This window comes from Cornus florida, unplaced genomic scaffold (genome assembly GCF_030987335.1).
Source record: "Cornus florida cultivar Cherokee Brave unplaced genomic scaffold, ASM3098733v1 CherokeeBrave_3.0.0_Hap2_Chr03, whole genome shotgun sequence".
In the NCBI taxonomy this organism is placed as follows: domain Eukaryota; kingdom Viridiplantae; phylum Streptophyta; class Magnoliopsida; order Cornales; family Cornaceae; genus Cornus; species Cornus florida.
The window spans coordinates 89959751-89985384 of NW_026775573.1; the positions used below are offsets into that span (position 1 = coordinate 89959751).

Here is a 25634-nt window from a genome sequence, read left to right on the forward strand (position 1 = left end):
TGGATTGTAACTTGGTACAAAGATAAACCCATGCATTCCTTACGAGTAAACTTGTTTACTCACCCCTAAGTTAATGGGTGTTTTGCAGGTAAAGAAGCCTTAGTGTGGGATGCACAGCATTCTTAGACTCACTAGAGTTCTTGAAGTATATTTTGATGACATAGAATATGCATATGTTAGCATATCTTGTCCTACTTTTGCTTACTTTGATAAAACATGTACTTATTGTCTAAGTTATGTAATATGCACTTAAGTGCACCTTTTGACACTCTTAGAATGTGGTTGTAATTAGGCCAAGGGCCAAATACACTTATGTGAAATGTATGCTAACTTTGAACTTCATTGTTGCCTATGGAAGATATGTGGATTAATGCATTGAAGGGTTCTATTTTGCATATGACATGCCATGAGGCCATAGGCCATTGCAACACATCTATTTTATCACATTACATATGCTTGCATGCTCACTTTGGCAAACAAAACCATCCTTGATGAAACAAAGACTCTAAGTAGCATTTTTAAGGAGTTTTACCCTATTCTGTTCTAGGGGAATTTCGAGTATTTCAAAATGCGTTTTTTTCATTTTTCCTTAAAAGTCACATAGAAAACTCAATTTTGAGGGGGGTTTCTTCTTTGTGTTTTTCCAGAAACTACCATCTTGGCCCTCAAAAATCAATTTTTTTCTAAAAAATCATTGCTGTCAGGTTTTTGCTGACTTTAGTGCAAATATACTTGGTACTATTCATCGACTTTTTTTTGAAAAGCGTGACGACCGATCCGAAACTTCCGAGGGTCTTGTGGGTGTATTTTAAGATTGTATTTTCAATTTAGGCAATTTAAAAACCTTCCAAAGCCCCATTTCCTTTCTTTGGGCAGTAGCTTGGAACGATTTTTGACCTCTAGACCTGATTTTCTTGAGGGTATTTTGGACCTTTTGTAATGCATTTTTTTGGTTTCCGTCCATTGGTGGGGTAGAAAACTTGATTTTAGGGGGGGTTTCTTCTTTGAGTTTTTCCAGAAAAGTTCGTTTAGATACCCGTTTTTACTCTCAGTTGCAGCAGTAGTGGGTGACGGCACTGTAGCTGTCACGGCCTTCGTCGGGCGGCCGAGATGTCGATTTTGTTTTTGACCTTTCTCCCTCATCCGGACTCCAAATCAAGTGAGATTTTTTTTTAAATTAATTAATTTTTCATTGTCTTCCCAGTGGTGTGCTCGATAGCACTTGAATCCATTTTTTTACAAAATGACCATTTTGCCCCTAGGTTCCTTTTTGTCCATTTTTGAAACGACTCTTCCGTATTGGTTTTCCTTTGGGTTCCATGACCTCATTGAGGGTCACATTGGTGTCTTAGAGACGCATTGTATCTCTAGAGACCGTTGTTTCACATTTCGCTTCCGTATTTTGGATCCGTTATCGGGTCATCTTTTGGTCATCACTGATGCACCGGGTTTACAAAACTTGGGCCGTCACAAGTGGTATCAGAGCTCCTAGGTTTGAAAACCTTAGGACGATGGGTTTTGGGTGCATAGCATGCTTTTGTTAGTGTACTTTGATTTATTAGCATACATTTGATAACATGTTTTTGGCATTATAACATGATTACATGTTTCTTGGTGACATACTTGTTATTATGATATGTCTCTATGTTTGTATGCTTATATGTTTAAGAAGCATCCTTGTTTAACATATTGCTTAAGTGCTTAACTATTTAAATAGCCTTCCTTGATTTCCTTATCATGACTGTATGTTACATACCTCATCTTGCTTCGTATTTCTTACTTTCATAGTACGAGTTGCATTCGGTCATAATAACTTACGTTATTGTTGACCTCTTTCATTGCATATGTTTAGCATCATGGTTGTCACACGTGGGGAGTCTTCGCCTCAGGGCGTTGAGGAGCAGGTGGATGACACCGAGTTTACAAGGGGTCCAGGGAGGCCTAGGATTCCAGTTCGTGGCACGGGTCCAAATCCACCACGAGCTCCGACTTACGAGGAACAGATTGCACAGGGAGTGGCTCTGGGGATGTCAGAGTCCATTCAGGCGATGTTTCGCCAGCAAATGGCGGGGATACAGATTCCAGTACCGGCACCAGTTGCTAATGAGGCATTGGACTACTTCATGAAGTTACAGAGGGTTAAGATCGACCAGTTTGCAGGGAGTATGGATCCGCTTGCTTCAGAGGCATGGTTTAATCTCATGGTACGCAAGTTCGATAGCATGGCAGTACCTATAGACCGATTGAGGATCTCCTTGACAGCCTCTATGTTCATGGGAGATGCCGATATCTGGTGGAGGTCTATGACCAATATCCACGATATGGAGGGGATGAGTTGGGAGGAGTTCAGGACATTGTTCTTTGACCGCTTCTTTCCAAGGGCTATGAGGCATGATATGAGAGTGCAGTTTATAGGTCTCTATCAGGGCAGGATGAATGTCATTGAGTATGAGACACGCTTCACTTCTCTTTCCCGCTATGCACCAGAGATGGTAGCCACTGATGAGCTCAGGGCGAAAAAGTTTCAGGATGCGTTACATCTTGATATTAGGCCACAAATTTCAGTGTTGGATCTGAGGACTTATGGGGAGGTAGTACAGAAGGCTATGCTAGTTGGTGCAGAGGACCAAGATCAGCTTAGGATCAAGGGTTCATATAAGTAGCCACGTGGAAAGGCTTCATCAGTATCCGTTGGGGGTCAGTGGAAGAAGGCTAAGGTTGGGGACAGTTCATGCACTCAGGGACAGTCACAGTAGGCTCGGTCTACATCTGCAGGTCTAGTATCTTCGGGGTCAGCCCGGGGAGTCATTTGTCACCACTTTCAGGAGCCGGGGCACATCAAGCCTCGTTGCCCACAGTTGCAGTCTCAGGGCAGTCGTTCTCAGACTAGTAAGTCTTCAGCTTTGACGCAAGGACTTCAGGGGGTTTGCAATTACTGTAAGCAGCCTGGACATTTCAAGAGGGAGTGTCCGCGCCTACAGAATAGGGCACAGAGTGGCGCAGGCCCACAGGCCACACCGGCACAATCGACAGTTGCACAGTCAGGTTTCAGGGTGCCTCAAGCACCACAGCCAATTACACCAGTCAGTTCGTATCCGGGTAGAAACCCTACACCTACTGCTTCCGGACATCAGTCAGCTCAGCAGGGCAGTTCACAGCAATCAGGGGCTCAGGGATGAGCTTACGCACTGCCACAGGCCGATACCTCCGCAGGGACTTCTACAGTTCGAGGTATCGTTCGAATTTTCAGTTCTTGGGCTAGAGTTCTTGTTGACACAGGTGCATCACATTCATTCATATCTGCATCATTTGTACATTCTTTAGGTCTGGAGGTCACGCAGCAGGATGGTTTCCTTTGTGTTGACACACCAGTTGGTGGTCCAGTGTTTTTGGACCGTGTTTGTCAGGGTTGTGCTATCGAGATAGCTGGACGGACATTGGAGTTTGATTTTGTTGTTTTCGACATGACGGGTTTTAACGTCATTCTTGGGATGGACTGGTTGTCTTTCTTTCGTGCCACGATTGATTGCTTCCGTGGGCGAGTGTCTGTTTGCACTCCCGCGGGGGATTGTTTTCACTTCATGGGAGATCGGAGCGATTCCCACCCGACGATGATTTTCAGTATCGGTGACTGGAGTCGCCACAGGTCCTACTTGGCTAACCTGTTAGTTGACGAGGGTAGCAGTCTGGGCCGTGTTTTTTCGACAGTTGTAGATGAGTTTCTGGATGTCTTCCCAGAGGAGTTGACAGAACTCCTTCCTCTTCGGGAGGTTGTCTTTGCCATCGATGTCATTCCCGGTACTGCACCTATTTCTATGGCACCGTACCGTATGGCACCAGCAGAGCTTGATGAGCTGAAAGCTCAATTGGATGATTTGAAAGCTAATGGCTTTATTCGTCCTAGTGCTTCACCCTGGGGAGCACCGGTTCTTTTTGCGAAGAAGAAAGATGGGTCTTTGAGACTTTACATCGATTATCGCAAGCTGAACCATGTCACAATCAAGAACAGGTATCCTTTGCCTAGGATTGATGACTTATTTGATCAGTTGAAGGGAGCGACATGCTTTTCGAAGATTGATCTGAGATCAGGTTACTATCAGTTGAGAGTTAAGGATGAGGATGTATCCAACACCGCTTTCCGCACACGGTATGGCCATTATGAGTTTCTAGTGATGCCATTTGGTTTGACCAATGCTCCAGCAACTTTTATAGACTTAATGAACCGTGTATTTAGTGACCATCTTGATTAGTTCGTTGTAGTCTTTGTTGATGACATTCTTGTATACTTAGCTTTGGTGGAGGAGCATGAGTATCATTTAAGGACAGTGTTGTAGATCCTTAGGGATAATCGGTTGTACGCCAAGTTCGAGAAATGTGAATTTTGGCTACCAGAAGTGAAGTTCCTTGGACATGTTGTGTCAAGGGGCGATGTTGCAGTGGATCCAACGAAGATTAAGTCAGTGATGGATTGGGAGCGTCCAAAGACAGTGTTTGAGATTCGGAGTTTTCTTGGCCTAGCCGGCTATTACCAGAGATTTGTTTAGGATTTCTCTCGTTTAGCAGCACCTATGACTTGACTTACCCGCAAGGGGGTCAAGTTCATATGGAACGAGGCATGTGAGTTTGCTTTTCAGGAGTTGAAGGTCAGGTTGACATCGGCTCCAGTTTTGATCATTCCTGAACGTGGTTTAGGTTATGTGATCTTTTGTGATGCTTCACAAAAAGGTTTGGGTTGTGTCTTGATGCAGACAGAGCGGGTGGTTGCTTATGGGTCTCGACAGTTGAAGACTCATGAGTTGAACTATCCAACTCATGATTTGGAGTTAGCAGCAGTTATATTTGCCCTGAAGGGGTGGAGACACTATTTGTACGGGGAGAAGTTTAAAGTTTTCTCCTACCACAAGAGTCTCAAGTATCTCTTCTCTCAGAAGGATTTGAACTTGAGATAGCGCAGATGGGTTGAGTTTATGGAGGATTACGATTTTGAATTACAGTATCACCTGGGTAAGGCCAATGTGGTGGCCGATGCATTAAGTAGGAAGTTACGGGGAACTCTTGCTAGCATTTCCCTTCATAAATGGAAGATGCTAGAAGAGCTTGCAGATCTTGGTTTACAGTGTTATGAGGATGTTTCACCGGCTATTTTGTTTAGCCTTGTGGCTCAACCGGCACTTATTAGCAGAGTTATTAAGGCACAGTTGGAGGATGGGGAGATGAAGGCCATCCATGTTCGGATTTCAGGCGGCGAGAATGTATAGGGTTGGACCTTACATTCAGACGGTGGTCTTAGGTACAAGGGGATGATGTTTGTTCCATTGTCTTGTCATGAGGACGTTCTTCGGGATTTCCACCACTCTAGGCTCGCAGTTCATCCTGGTGGTACAAAGATGTATCACAATCTGCGACGACAGTTTTGGTGGCAGGGCATGAAACGGGATGTTTCACAATTCGTGTCTCAATACCTTACTTGTCAACAAGTGAAGGCAGAGCATTAGCGACCGGCAGGATTATTGCAACCATTACCAGTAGCTGAGTGGAAATGGGAGCATGTCATTATGGATTTCGTGACGGGACTTCCGAAGTCTCAGGCAGGGAATGATGTCATTTGGGTCATAGTTGACAGGTTGACTAAGACGGCTCACTTCTTACCAATGGCAATGACAGATAGTGTAGAGAGATTGAGTGGACTGTATGTGAGACAGATTGTCAAGCCTCACGGGGTTCCTGTATCCATTGTTTCGGATAGGGATCCGTGGTTCACCTCTTACTTTTGGCAGAGTTTTCAGGAGGCTCTTGACACGGGGCTTCATTTTAGTACTGCATTCCATCCTCAGACTGATGGACAGTCGGAACGCACCATTCAGGTATTGGAGGATATGTTGCGGGCTTGTATCTTGGATTTTGGGGGTAGTTGGGAGGACTACTTGCCTTTTGTTGAGTTTGCCTACAACAACAGTTACCAGGCCAGTATTGGCATGGCACATTTTGAGGCGTTGTATGGCAGACCTTGCAGATCTCCAGTTTGTTAGACCGAGGTCGGTAATACTGTTGCCTTGGGTCCCAACATTGTTATTGAGACTACAGAGAAGATCAAGTTGATTCGGCAGCGGTTGGCTACCGCACAGAGTAGACAGAAGAGTTACGCTGACAGGAGGAGGCGATCATTGTCTTTTGAGGTAGGGGATCATGTCTTTCTTAAGATTTCTCAGCGTAAGGGGCTCCTGAGATTTCGGCAGACTGTCAAGTTGTCGCCTAGGTTCATCGGACCATTTGAGATTTTGGAGCGTGTCGGTGAAGTTGCTTATCGTTTGGCATTGCCACCAGACCTAGATAGGGTTCACGATGTCTTTCATGTCTCTATGTTGAGGAAGTACGAGCCGGACCCATCGCATGTTCTACGGTGGACTGATGTGGTTGTTGATGAGGATGTGACCTACGAGGAAGGTCCGGTCCAGATTCTTGATTCACGGGAGCAGGTCTTGCGGACCAAGACCATTCCATTGGTTAAAGTCTTATGGAGACATCACGGTGTTGAGAAGGCTACCTGGGAGCTCGAACAGGAGGTTCGCTCACGGTATCCCCATTTATTCTCCTTTTCAGGTACGACTCGATTTCGAGGACGAAATCCTTTTAAGGAGGGTAGGTTGTAATGACCCGGCCTTTTTCCTCCTTTTCGATTTTGGTGATTTTCTTTTTTCGTCTTTTTCCTATTTTGTCTTTTCCCTATTTCGTCTTTTTCCCATTTCTTTCATTTTTCCTTGCATAACCTTACTTGTTGTGCTCGGATTTGATTCCGGTTTTGCATGCATTCATGGTATTTAAATTCCATGACATCTACATTTTTACTTTTGTAGAAATGCATATTAAATGCTTACTTTCTTTGTAAAAGCCATGAAAACAAGACTTTTTGTAATTATCCATAACTTGAGGGATTTTTGGGTAATTAAGTAAAGTAATTTTTTTTCGTCTTAGGGACCATTTTGCAATTTAATTTGGAAGATATTTTCAAAAAGGACTTGTTTGCAATTTTCGGAAAGTATAACAAGTGTCACATTCTCATTGGTCCACTTGTTGACATTTGTGTGGAAACACTTTGATGCGTTGGATGACATGTGGAGGGTGGAGATTCACCCACTTGTTGGCCTAGGACTGGTACACTTGTTGGCATGGATGGTTGACAAATATAGGTTTAATATTAAGTCTTGGAAGTTTACATAGGATGGTGACAAGTGTAGGCTTGAGATTAAACCTAGGAATGAACCATAGATTCATGACAAGTGTAGGTTCACCATTTAGTCTTGTATTATGTGTGTGAGAGAGGTAGTGTAAGAGCACATAGTGAGTGAAGGATTTCTAGCCCTTCCACTCACCATTTTACACTTTATCATTTTCATTTTCACTTGTCTTCAAGAACCATAACATAGCCACCATTGGAGAAAAGCTTGGTTAATAGCTTTTTTCTTCATTTTGGCCTCCTTCCACTCACCTTAGACATAAAACCTTGGAAGACAAAAGCTTCCTCTCACTCCCCTCTTCATTAACCCTAAACATGTTTTCTATTTTGAGCTTGGTTGCTTGGATTGTAGAGATTCAATTCTCTATTGAGGTAGAGGGTGTTATCATTTATCTTCCAAGTGATTTTATTTGTTCCTATAGTGATATCTAAGTTATATGTTTGTCTTGTATTAAAATGAGAAATAAATGATTAATTGTGACTTGTATGTAATTCACTTTAGACTTGATAAATAACATGACCATGGCTTGATTCATAACTTATGTTAATTTGAGGTCATTTAGAGTTGTTTTAAAATCTAGAGGGATTAATGAATTAATTTAATTAATTTTTATTTATATGCTCCCATGACTTAAATCAAGTTTTGAAGTGATTTATATAATAACCATGACATGTACTACAACATATATTAAATTGAGCATGTTTGGATGAGAAGTGAAATCTAGCGAATTTAGTTGTTTTATTAAATTGTTTAAATTATGATTTTTAACTTATATCATACTTGTGAGGTTATGTTCTTGTTGTTGAATGATATTGTTGTAATTAGTGGCAAATAGCATAATGATCATTCAATGTTCTTCATGCCATTTTAGTTGAGAACTTAGGGCATGTATTGTGTTTCCAAATTTGATTTGTGCATGTTGATGGCTTTACATTATATATATATATGTTATGTTGATACATATATGTAATGTGCACAAAATGTTGATTTTGGAAACTTGGGGATGTCGTTGTTATGACTATGGCTAGGGCATGGTTCTAGTACGGGGAAAAGTCCCTCTACAAGTCTAGTGCGCGCATAGGGAGGTTACCCATGGGCTAGTAACCCTAAAGTAACCACATTGTCGGTTTGATCCGGCGTGACGTCCAAGTATCCACTTTGGTTTGATTTTGCATTTAAATTTAAAGTTGTTAACTTTGTAAAATTACATCTCATTGTGTTATGTTGAAAGTTCTATTGTCACTTGATAGCATAAATTAAATGGTATTGGATTGTAACTTGGTACAAAGATAAACCCATGCATTCCCTACGAGTAAACTTGTTTACTCACCCCTAAGTTAATGGGTGTTTTGCAGGTAAAGAAGCCTTAGTGTGGGATGCACAGCATTCTTAGACTCACTAGAGTTCTTGAAGTATATTTTGATGACATAGAATATGCATATGTTAGCATATCTTGTCCTACTTTTGCTTACTTTGATAAAACTTGTACTTATTGTCTAAGTTATGTAATATGCACTTAAGTGCACCTTTTGACACTCTTAGAATGTGGTTGTAATTAGGCTAAGGGCCAAATACACTTATGTGAAATGTATGCTAACTTTGAACTTCATTGTTGCCTATGGAAGATATGTGGATTAATGCATTGAAGGGTTCTATTTTGTATATGACATGCCATGAGGCCATAAGCCATTGCAACATATCTATTTTATCACATTACATATGCTTGCATGCTCACTTTGGCAAACAAAACCATCCTTGATGAAACAAAGACTCTAAGTAGCATTTTTAGGGAGTTTTACCCTATTCTGTTCTAGGGGAATTTCGGGTATTTCAAAATGCATTTTTTTCATTTTTCCTTGTGTGTCACATAGAAAACTCAATTTTGAGGGGGGTTTCTTCTTTGTGTTTTTCCAGAAACTGCCATCTTGGACCTCAAAAATCGATTTTTTCCCAAAAAAATTGCTGCCAGGTTTTTGCTGACTTTAGTGCAAATATACTTGGTACTATTGACCCCAAAGTTTTGTCACATTCGGAAAAGTTCTGTTTTGGTGTCATTTGAGATTTTCATCTCAAATTAAGGTAAGGGGTGTAGTATTTTTATAACCTTAGATTTTCCTTGTATTTTGGGGTTTACCATATGTTGTATGCATGTCGTGTGAGTTGTAGAAATATATATGTGAGATTTTATTTCTTAACTTAGGCTTTCATAGTGTTTAAAGCATGCATATAATTGTATCTTATGAAGGTTGTTATTTGATTGGTGGAAGATTCTTTTACTATTGATTTCATTGAAATATAGTATTGTATCCATATATTCTTCTTGCCAATTAAAGTACTAAAACTTGTATAGTGGTTGTGTGGTTGTGGGGTTTAATGTTTAAGGTTTATAATACTAGTAAGATTTAATCTTTTATGTTGATACCTTAACGCTAGTGTAAGCATATACACATTGTGGACTTGTTGATATCATGTTATTTTTAGCCTTGAGGACTTAGGACATAGATTGTGTGGTCTGCACATCTTATGTGTGTGTGGAAGGTGAATTTTGTGCATTATATACACCTGCTTATGTTGTGGACATTATTATTAATTTTGGGAAATACTTGGGGCATTGTTACTTTAATAGCTAGAGTTAGGCTCTAGTGAGGGAGGTATAAGTTCTCTCTAATATAGTGGCCACTTGGGTTGTTCTCTGCAAGTTAGTAGCCCGAAAATAACTTATTTGTCTTGGTTGTGATGTTCATAACCGGATTTGATGTCCAAGATATTCCTATTATGTGATTTCCTATTTCGTTTTCAAGTTGGCAATCATATGTAATTGTAGCTTGTGGTTTTGGTATTGGATGTTCTAATTTGGTTAAGTGTACTTACATGTTGTGGTTTTGGTATTGGATGTTCCAATTTAGTTAAGTGTACTTTCATGTTGTAGATTTGGTTTATAATACTTCAATATTAGTTCTAGGATGATCCCTTAGCTTCACCTTTGAACTAGACGCTAGGAGGCATGTTCTACATGTAATGATTTATGTTATGCTTGTAAAGCCATTGAAACCTTAGGTTATCCACATGATGCACTTTCCTACGAAGTAATTCAATTTACTCACACCCATTGATTATATATTTTTTAGCTGAGGAAGTTCTCTTCATGGATAGCCACTTTCCTTAGCTTATTGTGGATTTGGTGTCATGGACACGTTTATTTTGTTTACATACAAAGTGTTTAGCATGTCTTTTGGTGTTGTTTTATAATCATGTATGCATGGTGTATACCTTTGGAAATGTAAACTTTTGCTCTACTTTGGAAAAGCATGTGTATTATCCTTCAAGGGTTGTAATTGAGGCCAATGAGCCATTTCAAATTTAATGTATACCTTGCATGTTAAATGGTTAGTTTGCATGCTGTGAGTGTTTATCAATGATATTCTAGTATTCCCATTCCATGTTTCATCTTGTATGATACTTAGGATTTTAGTTTTGAGGCCAAGGAACCATTTCGTTTCAATCTGTGCTTTTCTTTTTAAATTGCACACTTTTGTATGTTATATACACTCATTTAGATCACCATGTTCCTTGCCATGCTTTGGACGCCATAGGTTGGCTTTACCTTGCATTTTTTACCGTTCAGACATCCTTGGGATCCATGTTTTCGATATTGGTGTAGTTCATAGCCAATATTGTACTAGCAATGGCCCTTTTTTTTTGCTCCCAGGGTGTTTTGGCCGATTGGTGACATAAGCCAGCCAACCAACATGCCATTTTTGGCTTGGACAAAGAGTTTGGTAGCTGAGAGTGTGTTTCGGATGGCTGACTAATGTTGTCAGCCGACTGATGATCCATTTTCGGTCGGCTAATCCTTCCCATCAGCCAACTGATCCTCCCTAAAGCCTTCCCTTTTCAGTTTTTGGGAACAGCTTTGTCATGCCAACTTCGGACTGCCATATCTCCTACATCTCTAGCTCAATTGGTCATTTTTAAGCCTATCTTTTAGGATTTTGAGTCATCTTTCCAATGGTACCAATTCCATTATCATATTCAAATCACAATGGGAGTCATTCATTTTTTAGTGAGATAGTGTCAGATTAGAATATGTTACATAGACCTCATTTAACTTTTTCAGAGTCAGATTTCTCTTTTTATTTATGGAATGACCATTTTACCCTTGATTAATAGATTTTGCCCATTTTGACTTTTGCTTCTGCTTTTGCCTTTAAGAAGAGTCTTGTGACATCTTTTAAGTTTTAATTGTTGTCCTAAAGGTGTTGTTTACCTCTAGTGACCTATTTTTTTTTGTTTTTGCTTCTGCATTTCGGACTCGTTATCTGGTCAGGATTTTGGGTTACTCGCTAACGCTTCGGGTTCTTGAAATTCGGGCCTTTACATGACACCAATCTTTTGTTTGCCTCTTTACTTCAGAGTGATCATGATATTCTTGATAGAGTTTACTCTTTGAAGAATGAAGTAAGAGTGCTACGAGTTGAGATCAAGGTTCTTAGAGAGCAGTAGTTGGGTGTTCCTGCAAAGGATGTGTATAGACCCGCACCTTTAGAGACTTCCGAGAGAGATGTTGATGATGATGAGGAGGATGAAGATGATGTTAACGATAATGATGAGGTTAATGGTTTATCAGTTTTTTTTTTTTTTGGATATTTTCTTTTAGGTTATTATTTTTTATTCATGATGGATACTCACTTGTTCATACTTTGCTGTTGCATCATGACTATGATGATTTTTGTGACTATGTGCTTGAAATTTTTTTGACATTTATAACATGATCGTTTGCTCTAGTGTGCCCCCCCTTTTTGTTTTTCCTCCTCTGCCAATTTGTTCCAAAAAGGGGGAGATAATACAAGATTAAGGGGGAGTTTTTTTATTTTTTGTTATTCAAGGGGAGTAATTTATATCATGTTTATTAAGCCTGGTAGTTTTGCTTAATATTTGTGCAAAAAACAATTGAAAGAGTTAAAAGTGATGATATGTTACGCCCCGAATTTTCTAAATAAATTCATCGATTTATTCAAATTCATATACTTCACCGAATTGGATTAGTTTCTCCTCAACAAATAAGCGCTTGGGCCAAAAAAATCCTACCTAATGGAGAGATAGTTGGAGAGGTAACAAAACCCTACACTTTTCATTACAAAACCAATAAACCGGAAAAAGATGTATTATTTTATGAAAGATTACACCCATGATCTCAAAAGAAATACACTTTTGTTGATACAAAATCAATTCCTCAGATAAATATACAAAATTCTCTAAATAAATTAAATAATTCCTCAACACCAACTCTTCTACTTAAGTCCAGTGGTGGACACAAAGGGGGGCTTGGGTGGGCTTGAGCCCCCCTCAAAAAAAAAAAAAAAAAAAAAATTAGTATGGTATGTTCAGCCCAATTTTTTTTTTTTTTTTAAAATTTTAATAGTAGTATTAGCCCCCTTTTAACCCATTCAAAAAAAATTTGCTTATGAAATTGTGTAATTAAATTTATGTTCAATACTAGCCCACAATGACAATTCCTGGATTCGCTCTTGCCTAAGTCCGCAATTAGCAATCTACGGTACCTGAAACTGGAAGGGGGTGAGATGGGAGAAGTGCCAGTAGGAAAACTATAATAAGATTTTTTAAAGGGTTTCATGAAAATCAGTCTCACAAAATATACATATACTTTTAAATAAAATACATATATACAATTTTAACAAAATAGCATTAACAAAATATTTGAATAAAAATTACCCAAACGATCCAAGGTATAAAAATTCCTACGCTGTAAAATAAATCATCGATCATCTTAGCACCAAAAATCTCAGCCCTCCGTGCGCTTCTCTCTCACACTAAATTTCCTCTATATTTTCCTCTCTGTCTTGCTTACTTACTCAGTGCACAACACTCATTTTATAATGACAATCCCACCGACACAAAATCAAAAATCAATTCAATTACAGACCAAAAATCTATTGGGTCGTACCATTACCTTTCCTTTGGCCAGCCCATTTCTTTCCATTACACATAATACTATATATATATTTATATATATAATAAAAACTATACACCCAACAATTTCGTCCACCTGTTCCATCTCCATCAGGAGAAATTATTGGGTACCTCAGGGGTGCCACGTCAAAGCCACTAACTGGTACCCCCATCCAATAGAATAATGCTATATGTCATATTAGAGAAACATTCCATGTCAGCTTTAACTAAGCCAAAACAGGGAAACAAATAGACAGAAAGTTAACACCGTTTAAAATCAATTGAGTCAAAATTTTCAATTTTCAAATTTCAAATTTCACATTATAATATTTTTTTTCCTCAAATACCACAAAAGAAAAAATTTTGGTCGAAAAATGAATAAAGCTGTTTCTTACTCCACATCTCACAAATGGACATCAAAATCTAGTAAAACTTGCCTCCATTGCCGGATGAACGCCACCACAGATCTCTGAAAAAATCAAGGTGATTCTCATTTTGTCTCTCTCTCAGTATGAATTCTTTCATCACTATTTTGTATTTCCTTCATTTTCTCGCAATTTTTGAGATCCATTGTTTCCAATGGGTCTGTTGAATTTTTTAATTTGAATTCATATTTTGATATTCAGCTTTAAATGTGTCAATAATTTTATTTTCTTGTTGATCAATATTCTGTTTGAACACAGGTAACTTCGAAAAAAACGTAGGGGTTTCCTTTTGTTTGTGATGATGTAAACCCAGCCAAACTGTGGAGATCGGTGCAAACAAACCTATTCTTGGAGGTTCTAAAGAAAAAATACTGGTCAAGCCCTTGGTCTCAATGGGGAAAAAGAGGCAACAAGGAGAAGTAGGGAAGGGCCAGTATGACCTTGAACGAGAGGAGAGACAGGGAGCACCTAGTAGAGCCCAGTACTTGTATGGACTCATAATGCACTTTTTGCTGAGCCAAGCTTGGCTTGAGGAGAGATGCACAAAAGCTCTCTATCAGAGATCCTACATTTGGTTTTTGCACATCCCATTGGTGGTTTGGAAACTCATTAAAATGCTGTATTCGCTGGTGTACATCTGAATGTTTCCTTTGCAGTTCAATTAGTAATCCAAGGATGCCCATTATTTGTATATTGATTGGATTATCAACCACTAAGTTTTACTATTATTTTTATTAACAAACAAATTCTCTCACAAGAATACCTATTATTTTTATTGATTGAGCCTTTTTCATGAAAAAAACATCTACCAAGAATAATCTAAATTCATTATTTGCTTGAATAAAGAAAAAAAGATTTTTTTTTTTTTTTGACAAGTACATCACTGAACTTGTATCTTCTTGTCAAAAGCTTCAGATACCTCCATCCTTAAAACCTTACAAAAAAAACATTTGGTTTACCCTTTTAAATTGGTTTCAGGGTTTAAGTAATGATACGAGAACTTCAAACTACGGATCATGGAATAAAGACAACAAATTTACTAAAAGTAAAGGCAAGGCAATCACTCATTACAATCCAAATATTACATAGTATCCTCAATATGATAAAAGTGCAATTCTTGGAAGAAAGTAGCACTCTCTAAAACAAAATAAAACAATTTCAGACTATTGATCTTCATAAGTCATCCAACTTCAACTTTCATGTTGGCCAATTGGTAGAAATCCTATAAAAAATATTTATATGTGTGTGGTTAGTTAAGAATAGTGTTATTTAGAATGAATTATAGAAAAAAAATCTACAAAGTTGTACCAATTAAACCATCATCTTTTAGGGAATCAACAGGATTTAACGACTCTTGAGATATTAGCATTTGTCGGCTTCTTTCACAATCACCGAGGTTGTTTGAGATGACATCCTACAAAAACGTGTTGAAAAATGTCATGCACAAATGAATATATAACCTATAAATTATTTATTTACTATATGAAGACGGGTTATTAATGTATTTTGAGTTATTAAAGTAAAATGAAATGTACCTCATGGGAAAGACTTGGATTGTAAAAATTAGCATGCATTGGTGTACCAAATGAACGACCATTCGTCATATGAACATTGGCCAACTGTAGTGTCTGAGCTACCAAAGGTGCTAACTGAATGCTTTACACTTGTTTGTGCTTTTGGTGCTGCAATAAATAATTATAACTCATAAGTTTGGATAGGTAAATTCAATATGAAAAACAAATTGAGTAAATGTAGAGAAAATTGTGTTACCTCCTGCCTTCTTACGTTTTTTCTTTTCCTTATGGCTTTTTAACCGTGCATTGGTTATTCCCTTTTCCCTTACACATAAAGGATCCAATATGGACATATCATTAAACTGTACACAACTTTCCGCGGTATGATCACAACTAGAATCAGCACTTCTTTTATTGAGATTGCAAGCCTCCATTAGTTTTTGAGTTTCATCCCACATTGATTACACATGACTTTTTGCCACAATTTTTCCTTCATCACTCAAAACCAAGTAATTGATAGCACGATAAGCCTGTTGAAGTAAGAAGTTCCTTTCTACAGTTAGTGATGTTTTTTTTTGCGTGGATAACTCACCTTGGTCAAAAACAACATTTCTATCTTTTGCACATTTCTTCCATCTATCAATAATATATTGAGATGGTATCTCGGTGATATTCCACAAATTGAGAACCTTAAGTGCATGCCGACACAACCATCCCGCGGACTCAAACATTTTACAAGAGCACGTGACGTTATAATTTGAGGAGTCGTACTCTATAATGTGGCACTCTTTGTGATGCTCCTGAAACGCACGATAATTGTGAAGTTTATTAAGACTACCAAGTTGTTCTAGATGCACCTTCAAACTAGAAAGAAACTCATCTTCAAACAAGTAATAAATACTAGTTGTATAAACACTAGCTGCTTGTTCCAATATTTCACTCTCTCTTATTTTTGGTTGCACCATTCTATGTTTACAACGAAAATCTTCATGAGTCTCTGCCAAACGCATCTTCTCACATTGTTCTTCATAATGTAGCACAAATTCCATTAAGGCCATGGTCTTGCAAGATATCTTCTTTAAAACATTATTCATACTTTCACTCCTTTGAGTGGATTTAATACGAAGAGTGAAGGTGTCTAGGCTAAAAGCGGGACACCACTTTTCTTTTAATCCATAAAGTGTTTTAAGCCATTTGTTGCCTCCATCACAAAATCTTCTAATCATCTCATCCCAAGTTGCTTCAAATTCATCCTTTTTTTCACAATGTAGACATTTGTTAAACAAACATTTGAACTCATAATTAGCATACAAGCTCCCAATGTTTTGAGTTGCATTCTTCGAAATGTGCCATGAGCAAAGACGATGACAAGTATTTGGAAAAACTTTCTTAATGGCATTTGCCATTGCTTGACACTGATCGGTAAATATAGTCTTTGGTGCTTTATTCTCCATTGCCTCTAAAAAAGTTTCAAATAACCAAACAAATGAATCGGTAGTTTCATCTAACAAAAATGCACAACCAAATAAAATATTTTTTAAGTGATGATTGACCCCGATGAATGGAGCGAAGATCATGTTATATTTGTTTGTTCGATATGTGGTGTCAAACACCACAACATCTCCGAAACAATCATAATCAAATTTTGATCTCCCGTCTTTCCAAAAGAAATTTGCCAAACGACCTTCCTCGTCTAATTCTTCATCATGATAGAACATATGGTCTTCAATTCGACAACACCTGAAATGTTTCATTATACTTTGTGCATCTCCTCTTTTAATCAGATTTTGCTTCTTTTCATTGATAAAATTGTGACAATCTCTTTGAGTAAATCCAACATGTTCAGACCCACCAACTTCCTTTGAAATATATGAGTAGGCTTTTGTCCCTTTTATACCAGCATCAACCATAGAATTAATAATGCTAGCACTGGCAGAATCTATATTTCTATTTATTCTTAAAAATTGTCTCTCTTCTGGATCAACAAAATCATGGTTGTGATCATCACTGAAATGACTTACCTTCAACATTCCATTTATAATGGAAAACCTAATTGAAGCCTTACAACCCATTCGTGTCACCAATCTTCTAACCTTTTTCAGATCGGAAGGATCACCATATCGATATTGTCCTGAAAATGCACACAAATATTCACGTTGCCTGATTACTCCACCACTCCCATGTCGATAATTTCCTTTTCGAACACTAAAACCCTTCTTCAAAGCATACTCACAGTACAATCTATATGCTTCATCTTCACTAGAAACTTCCATTCCAATTTTAAGTACGTTAAAATCCCCATTTTCATTTCTCAACAACTCTGAATCTGATGACTCCATTTTGATGAGTTGCCTATTAAAACCACAAAATCTATTTATAATAAGAAAACCTATCAAACTACTTTTAGAATTAGAAGGACAAAAAGAAAACAAAAAAAGAGAGAGTACTTAATTTTGAAACACATTAATGATATCCATGACACATAGAACAGTAGTTGATTTATCAAATTGATATGACTTGCAAATACTATTACCTTTTTAACACTTCAATTAATTCTCATTATTATTATTATTTAAGCAACAATCAATACATAAATCAACAAACAATGACTGGTGTCTAGGATGACAATGTAGAACAAGGAGAATAAAAGCAGTCCATTAGAAAATAATATAGCAGAAATTTTAGATTTTCACAAGATTAAAAAAAAAGTGATGGGAGAAGATAGAATAATAATTGGTAAAGTCATACCTCTTCCGGTAACTTCTTCGTTGTAGGCTTTGTCGACCAGAGAAAAAATTTTGGACTGAATTGTTTATTGCCACTGTCCGGGATGGAGTGAAATAAAAAAATATTTTTTCAGAAGTACTTTATGGGTTTGGGGAAAAGAATTTTAGGCGGGATTTTGGGTTTGGGGAAAAGAATTTTGGGCGGGATTTTTGTTCTCAGCGACTGTTTAGATGGTGTTAACTTTCTGTCTTTTTGTTTCCCTGTTTTGGCTGAGTTGAAGCTGACATGGAATGTTTCTCTAATATGACATATGGCATTATTCTATTGGATGGGGGTACCAGTTAGTGGCTTTGACGTGGCACCCTGAGGTACCCAATAATTTCTCCTCCATCGGATGCCAACTATACACATGACTTAGTAGTCAAAAAACAAAAAGAAAAATGCAAAATTAACAATTACATCACCAAACCAAACCCACTTTTCTTTTTGTCGGCAGCCAACCTTTTCACACCATTCAAACAGACATTATATATATATAAAACTAAATCAAATCCAATATATATATATACCCATGTCTGTTTGATGCAAACAGTGAGCCGAGATTGGGATGAGAAAGAAAGAAATGGAAAAATGGGATTTGGTGATGGAATTTGCGGGTCCCACCTAATGATATTTATTGGATTTGATTTATATATATATATATATATATATATATATATATATATATAATGTCTGTTTTAATTGTGTGAAAAGGTGGTATATATATATATATTATAATGTCTGTTTTAATGGTGTGAAAAGGTGGGTATATATAAATATTATATATATATATAAAACTAAATCAAATCCAATAAATATCATTAGGTGGGACCCGCAAATTCCATCACCAAATCCCATTTTTCCATTTCTTTCTATATATATATATATATATATATTATGTAACAAAATTTTAAAAAACTATAAATCTCTACTAAAATAATCAGTCTCCAATTAATAAGCCTCCAATCATAATTAATCAAATTAATTATGACAAATAAAAAAATATATAATGAAATAAATATAATTTTAAAAATTCGGATTGTCACATGATCAAGAGCAGTTGAAAGATATTCAAGAGAAACATTCTATTTTTAATTTTTTTGACAAATTGTAATCTTCCTTTTCTGTTTGGGAAGCTTATGAATTTGTTTTTAGAGTTTTGTCACGAAATTACAAAATAGAGAGATTGTGAGATATAAAATTTGTAATTGACAAATTTCGTTGTCAAAACAAGTTCGATTGAATTGTAATTTTAAATTTAAATTTCAAGTTCAAGATCGGAAGTGGAATTGAAAAGTTGTTTGTGATCAATGATAAGGGCACAAAAATTATTATTTTATGTACTCAATAAATATATATATTATTTATATTATGTAATTATTATTATACATATGTTTTATATTTTATTTGTATTAATTAGAGAAGCAGAAGAAAACAAGCAAAAATGAAGGGCAAGCAAAGGAATTTAAACTGCAGCAGAAAGTGATATAACTTTTATAATTAAGAAGTACACAAATTATTCTTGTAGCACACTTGGGCTTTAATCCTAAAGATCTAATGTTCCAATCTTTGGGACACTATAATTTCTTCCATTTTTGGGATCTCATAATCTCAATGCCATGTCACCTGGGCTTGTCGCCATTACACGTGGAGTGAGTGGGCAGTCCGCGTGAGAATCTAAGTCAGCAAAAAGTAGGGTAGTCACGGATCGGATCAGATCGGATCGAATTAGGCATCAATCCTAATTTGATCCGCTCACAACAAATTGGGTGATTTTGAATTCGTCACCAATCCGTTAGCCAATGGATAGGATTGGATCCAATCCGCGAACTGAATTTTTCAAAATAATCTATTTTCACTAATTTCATATCTACTTACAAAGCAGTATAAGTGTATAACAGAATATAGATAAAATCAATTTAAATGCATATATAATAAGTGAGGCGACCGCTTTTCTCTTTGCTTTTCTTTAGTTCTTTGATTTTTGGCTAGGTTTAAGATTTGTTTAAAAAAAAAGTTGGTGGTCCATTGTTATTGATTGAGTAATAAATATTACTGTATAAAACTAATTGTATAATACTTATCAAAAAAAAAAAAAAAGTATGGTATGTTAGGAGTTCATATATATATATATATATATATATATATATATATATATATATATATATTACGGATTTGCCATGGATCGAATTCACTGATCGGATTGAATTTTTGACAGTCTAATCCGTGATCCGATCTGTAAACTACGGATTCAATTTTTTTGAATCCGCCACTAATCCGTGGGTCTGGCATTCCGAACTAATCGGATCGGATTTTTTGACACCCCTAGCAAAAAGGATAAGAGGAGATTGGAAGGAGCTGTAATACAATTCAACTGTAAATATTGCATAGCTAGCCCAATGCTTGCGAATTTATTTTCCCCATTTCTTCTCATTCAATGTATTTCACTTATATTTTTATCTTCAATTTAAATATTTTCTTAATTTCTCGCCTATTAGATTAGATATTTTAAATTTCAATAGATTAGTTTTCAAAACCACCAAAAAAAAAAAAAAGACAGAGTATTTTTACTCCTCTCTATATAATAATTTGAATTTAACTTCTAATACGAAATTCCAACTTGAATACGAGTTCGACCCTGCTTATCACTATACATTTTTAGTAGAGTGGTTGTAGGGAAAAATATTTTTGTGTAAAGTATATATGCAACTATAATACCCAAAAAATACTCTTTCAATCAATAACTTGACGACTTCAAAAAGGGTAAGAACAACACTTTAGGAAGCCTAGTTAGAAGTTAAGGACACTTGCATGTTTTCGAAAAATTAGCGTTGCCGAATTTTTCTAAGTGTGAAGACTTCAGTTCAGGTCTAACCAACATAAACCGGTTCAAGACCAGTTGGACCGGTTTAACTGTTAAAGCTTTGTTTTTTAAAAAATACACTGGGCAACTTGAACCAGTTCAAGGGCAGCTGAACCGGTTCAAGTCCTATAACAGTTTTTGGTAACTTTGTTTTCTACTCTGTTTAATTCCTTATTTTATATAGACTTTCTCCTAAAAGCTCATACACGAAATTGACTTGTTTTCCAAGTATAATTATGGTTTCAAAAGTTTATAAAAATATACTTTTCTCACTTTGGGTGGTATGGCTTTTTGCATTAAAATTCTGATTTTCATTAAGAGCCTTTTTATGAGATTTTTTTTAGAACATACATTTTATACACACACGAGTGAATTAAGGTGCTGTTCAAATCGTGATGGAGTTAGGGATCAAGGCATTCACGGAATGTTGTTGACCTACAAGCAATCCTTCTACAAGATTCAAGGAGTAAGTCTGAAGTCGAGAGTTGTTGGACAGGAGGTCACAAAGCCAGGGCATTCAATGTGTTGGGTCTTGGTAGGATGAAGGGGTGTAAGCCTGAGTCAAAGTTCGGTGTAGTTTGTTTCATACATAGTGTATCGTAAACGCTCGGGACAGCACAAAAATTCTCGAAATTTTTCAATTGGTTTCGTCGCTAAAATCTGGTGTCGCTCTAATTTTACTCTCATTATTTTATGTGATTGTTAATTAACCCGTAATTTTAATAGATTAAAAATTGAATAAAGAAACACTTGATTAACCCTTCTCTAAAACATTTTTTAAAACTCAACTTTTCACAACTTATTCTGCTGCACAACTCATCCTACTTGTCAAGTTAAAAAATGCTGCACAACTCACCCTACTTGTCAAGTTAAAAAATGCTGCACAACTCACCCTACTTAAAAAAAATAAAAGGAAAAAGATGATTTTGTTAGATTTGGAAAAATATAAGTTTGTAATAGACAGGACCGTCAAATCATATCCAATTGTATTTGTAGTTGATAACTTGGTGCGGATAAATTTTCTTTTTCTTGTTTTAATGAGAGATCATATGTATGCTCACCATTAACAAGCGATTAATTATGTGTGTATATTAGAATGGGTTGAGATTGGTTGAGGTGGACCTAATTTTGTAACCGAAAGCAACCATAGTGGTTTATTCTTTGCTTAGAGGTTGCGTGGCTTTTTGGGTGTCGGATTACATAAACATTATATGCAGTAGTTTCCACATCCATACAATTAAGTTCCTTGGTCCCGCATGCGTAGTATTTGGCACCCATTCAGTGGCTGGGGGGCCAAATACACTTGGTATTTCCACTTGGATCGGCCGAAGTGAAGTAGTAGCCGCATTAATCAATTGCCCTCAAATTCGATATGGAAATAGTGAAGCTACGGAGAGTGATTCTCTCTTGTAATTACATGCTGAAACGTCCCACAATCAATCCCACTGTTTGCTTTTGCTTTTGCTTTTGCTTTGGCAGAGGAAGAGGAACTAGAGACTTTAACTCCCTGTCTTTAGCCATCAGAAATGCTGCTGCTTCTTCTTCACCTTCTAAAGCATTACACCTCTACTCACAAATGCATCGCCAATCCCTCCCCTTGGATTCTTTCTCCTTACTCTTCACTATCAAAGCCTGTACTCATTTGCACAAACTCTCCCTCATCCGCCACCTCCATGCCCATCTTCTCAAGCTAGGTTTCTTTTCTCACGTTTACGTTTCCTCTTCGCTTCTACATGCTTATGTCGTTGCCTCCTTCGCTGATGCTCGCGTCCTGTTTGATGAAATGCCCCACAGAAACACTGTTACGTGGAATACCATGATTACTGGCTATTCAAAGTCGGGAGATTTAGAGACAGCGCGTTCTCTCTTTGAGATAATGCCTTCGAGGGATCTTGCTTCCTGGTCTGCCATGATCGCTGCTTACATCAACAATGACCATTGGGCCACCGGGTTAACACATTTCCGCCAAATGATTGCGATTGACCAATTAAAACCTGACCAAGTCACCCTCGGATCCATTTTAACCAAGTGTGCTCACATGGGTTCAATTGGGTTGCGGCTGGGAAAGTCAATTCACGGGTTTACTGTGAGAAACAATTGGGAGTTGAATGTGGAACTTGGTACCGTTCTGGTTGACATGTACGCCAAGTGTGGACTATTAAACAATGCTTGCCAAGTCTTTGATATGATGCAAGACAGGAATGTCGTGACTTGGACTGCATTGATTTGTGGGTCTGCACAACATGGCTACGGCAACAAAGCGTTGACTATATTTGAGATAATGAAAGAAATGGGTGTTAGACCCAATGAATTAACATTCACGGGGATCCTTAGCGGTTGTGCACAAGCAGGGCTGGTTGAGGAGGGCCGAAGATATTTTAAATTGATTGAAGAGTACGGGTTAAAGCCAAGAATTCAGCATTACGGTTGCATGGTCGATTTGCTTGGAAAGGCGGGGCTGTTAGGGGAGGCGTATGAGGTTATTAGGACAATGAGCCTCGAACCCAATGTTGTTGTGTGGAGCTCCTTCCTGTCGGCTTGTAAGGTACATAAGCAGTTTGAGATGGTGGAAAGAGTGGTGGAGCGGGTTCTGAGAATGGTAAAGCCAAAAGATGATGGAGGGGTTTACACTCTCATTTCTGATTTGTATATCTTGAGTAATAAGTGGGATGACGCTGAAAGAATCAGGAAGCTAATGGTTAACCAAAACGTGAAGAAGGCAAGAGGGTCTAGTTTCATCTGAAGTTGAACAGCTTTCATCCCTTTGTGAAGGCTCTTGAACTTGGGGCAGAACTTCAGCAAGTACATCTGCAAATTAAACTCCAACCCAAGCTTCTCTGGCAGGTGATTTATTTGTAAAAAGGGATCTACTAACTTCCTTTGGGAAGATGCGGCATGCATTTGCTTTATTGTGAAATTTTACTGTTCTTGTTTGACAGCACACAAGAGAGAGATCTAGAAGAACGGTCTAACAAAAACGAGCTGTACGCTCAATGGTGAGAATGATTGGGGGTTTCACTGTTTCAGACCTTGTGCCATAGGTCAACTCTTGTTGACCACTATGATTTTCTTAATTTACATGTTTAAATCAGGTAAACTTAATGATGGAAGGTTATAAGCCAAAAAGAGATGTTATGCTTTGATTGGAGGGATGAAAAAAAAGATTGGGGGGGGGTGTGGATGGATGGGGGATACTTAGGAAAGCAAAGGTATCTCCCTCACTTTTTGTTTGGTTGGATGGAATGGATAGTAGAAAAAATGGATGTGGTGACATTTATATATGATAATTATTTAAGCTTAATGTGATAGTTGTAAACTTTGTGTTGTATCTAATTTTGTGGATGGATAAACGCCTACTGCAAAGGCACATTATATAGGGAAATTGGAAAATGGGAAGGTCTTTGATAGCAACAACAACCGTGGCAAGCCTCTTACAAGCCTTACATTGGTTCCATAGCCACTGCCTATTCATGAACCTCTTCCTCCTGAACCTCTCCTTCTCCTCTTCCTGAACCACTAGCTGCAGTTGAACCTCCTCTGGACTTAACTGGTGCTCTCTAGCAGCCTATCCGGTTGTGCCCCATACCTTGCATATGCTACATTAGTCAATGCACGATATTTTCCCAGAATTTCCCTTCTCTTTGCCCTCTTAGGTCTACCCTCCTATAGAAGTTCTGGAAACAGCATATTGCTATAGGCTTTTAGATCATAACCTTTGAGAAATAGCTGTCATATAACCTTGCAATGTCAAGTCTGTTGTGTGCAATGCATGTAACTGTATGATTGCATTGAATTCCATATATCTTCGACGCTCACAACTTTTGTGCTCCAAATTGACAACATATTCCATTCCAAACTCCATTTTCTCATATTGATGTCCCCCAGTTCAAATAATTGTGCAATTTTCAGCTTTTGTGATTGCCCTATTCATCCTCTCCAGTGCTGCTCCTTTATGAAATCTTTTTTGTATCCTAAGCATTAGTTTGATTTTGATTGAATCCAGGATACTCGGAACATGTTCGAGCCTTGTACTAATCAAGGAATTAAAAGACTCCACAATACTGTTTATCACTGTCGCATTTTACCATTGGATCAAATTGACGCTTGCACCAGGTTTCCAAAGGATTCTTGACCAACCAATTATATGCTTCCTTTGAATGGAGTTCAATTTCTCTCAAAACCCTATTTGCTTTCCATAACAATTTTCTGAATTTCACACCTGAAAACTGAGTTTTGCAGTTGTTATAAATGAGCCTACAGCACCAGCTAGTGTTGAATATGCGGATGATCTTGTTCGGTTGTTCCTTCTCATCTTAACCACGCTCTCAGGATTAGTTCTTAGTATCTCTCATTTTCATATCAAGGCAACTTTGTGATAGAATGTATGTATTCCTTCATTTGCCTCTTTTGCTCTCCTCCTAACCCTATATTATAGAATCAGCATGCAATGCATCAAATCTTATGTCAGGTTTGATACTTAAAACTTACCAGATAGTTTCTTTGCTATCCAGTATAAGTCAATTCCTTACTCTTCTTAGTATTTCTCACACAACTGTGATCCTACCCAAGAGTTTTTTATATTATAGGTCACTTTGTCAGGCAAGAGGGATGCATGGATTCTCCAATTGCATCCATGGCCACGATGGGCTGTGAGTGACGTAGACTTGTTATTCTCCCTCACAAGCTCAAAACCCGCCTGAACTGCATAATCCTTCAAAATAGACCTAAAGTAATTATGAAGTTCTTGTAAACATAGATAGATACTAGCCCCTTTTAAATCATTACTACTGCTATCTGAATATACATCAGAATCTACATTTGATAATCCATCAACTGATTATCATTCTAGGAAGTACGGACA

General features: G+C 37.5%; 2 protein-coding genes across 2 annotated transcripts; one reads left to right on the forward strand and one right to left on the reverse strand.

Annotated features, from left to right (window-relative positions):
• Nucleotides 1–15605: 15605 nt before the first annotated feature.
• Nucleotides 15606–17483, reverse strand: LOC132301788 (protein FAR1-RELATED SEQUENCE 5-like). Its single transcript, XM_059799015.1, has one exon. The coding sequence runs from the start codon at nt 17481–17483 to the stop codon at nt 15606–15608; it is 1878 nt and encodes a 625-aa protein (XP_059654998.1).
• A 4309-nt stretch (nt 17484–21792) lies between these two features.
• On the forward strand, nt 21793–24177 carry LOC132300850 (pentatricopeptide repeat-containing protein At5g66520-like). Its single transcript, XM_059798105.1, has 2 exons — nt 21793–23617; nt 23713–24177. The coding sequence occupies exon 1, from the start codon at nt 22146–22148 to the stop codon at nt 23514–23516; it is 1371 nt and encodes a 456-aa protein (XP_059654088.1). The 5' UTR covers nt 21793–22145; the 3' UTR covers nt 23517–23617; nt 23713–24177.
• The last annotated feature ends 1457 nt before the right edge of the window (nt 24178–25634 follow it).

Coding starts and splice junctions, on each gene's coding strand:
- LOC132301788 (XM_059799015.1), bottom strand. CDS start 17,483: ATGGAGTCATCAGATTCAGAGTTGTTGAGAAATGAAAATGGGGATTTT.
- LOC132300850 (XM_059798105.1), top strand. CDS start 22,146: ATGGAAATAGTGAAGCTACGGAGAGTGATTCTCTCTTGTAATTACATG.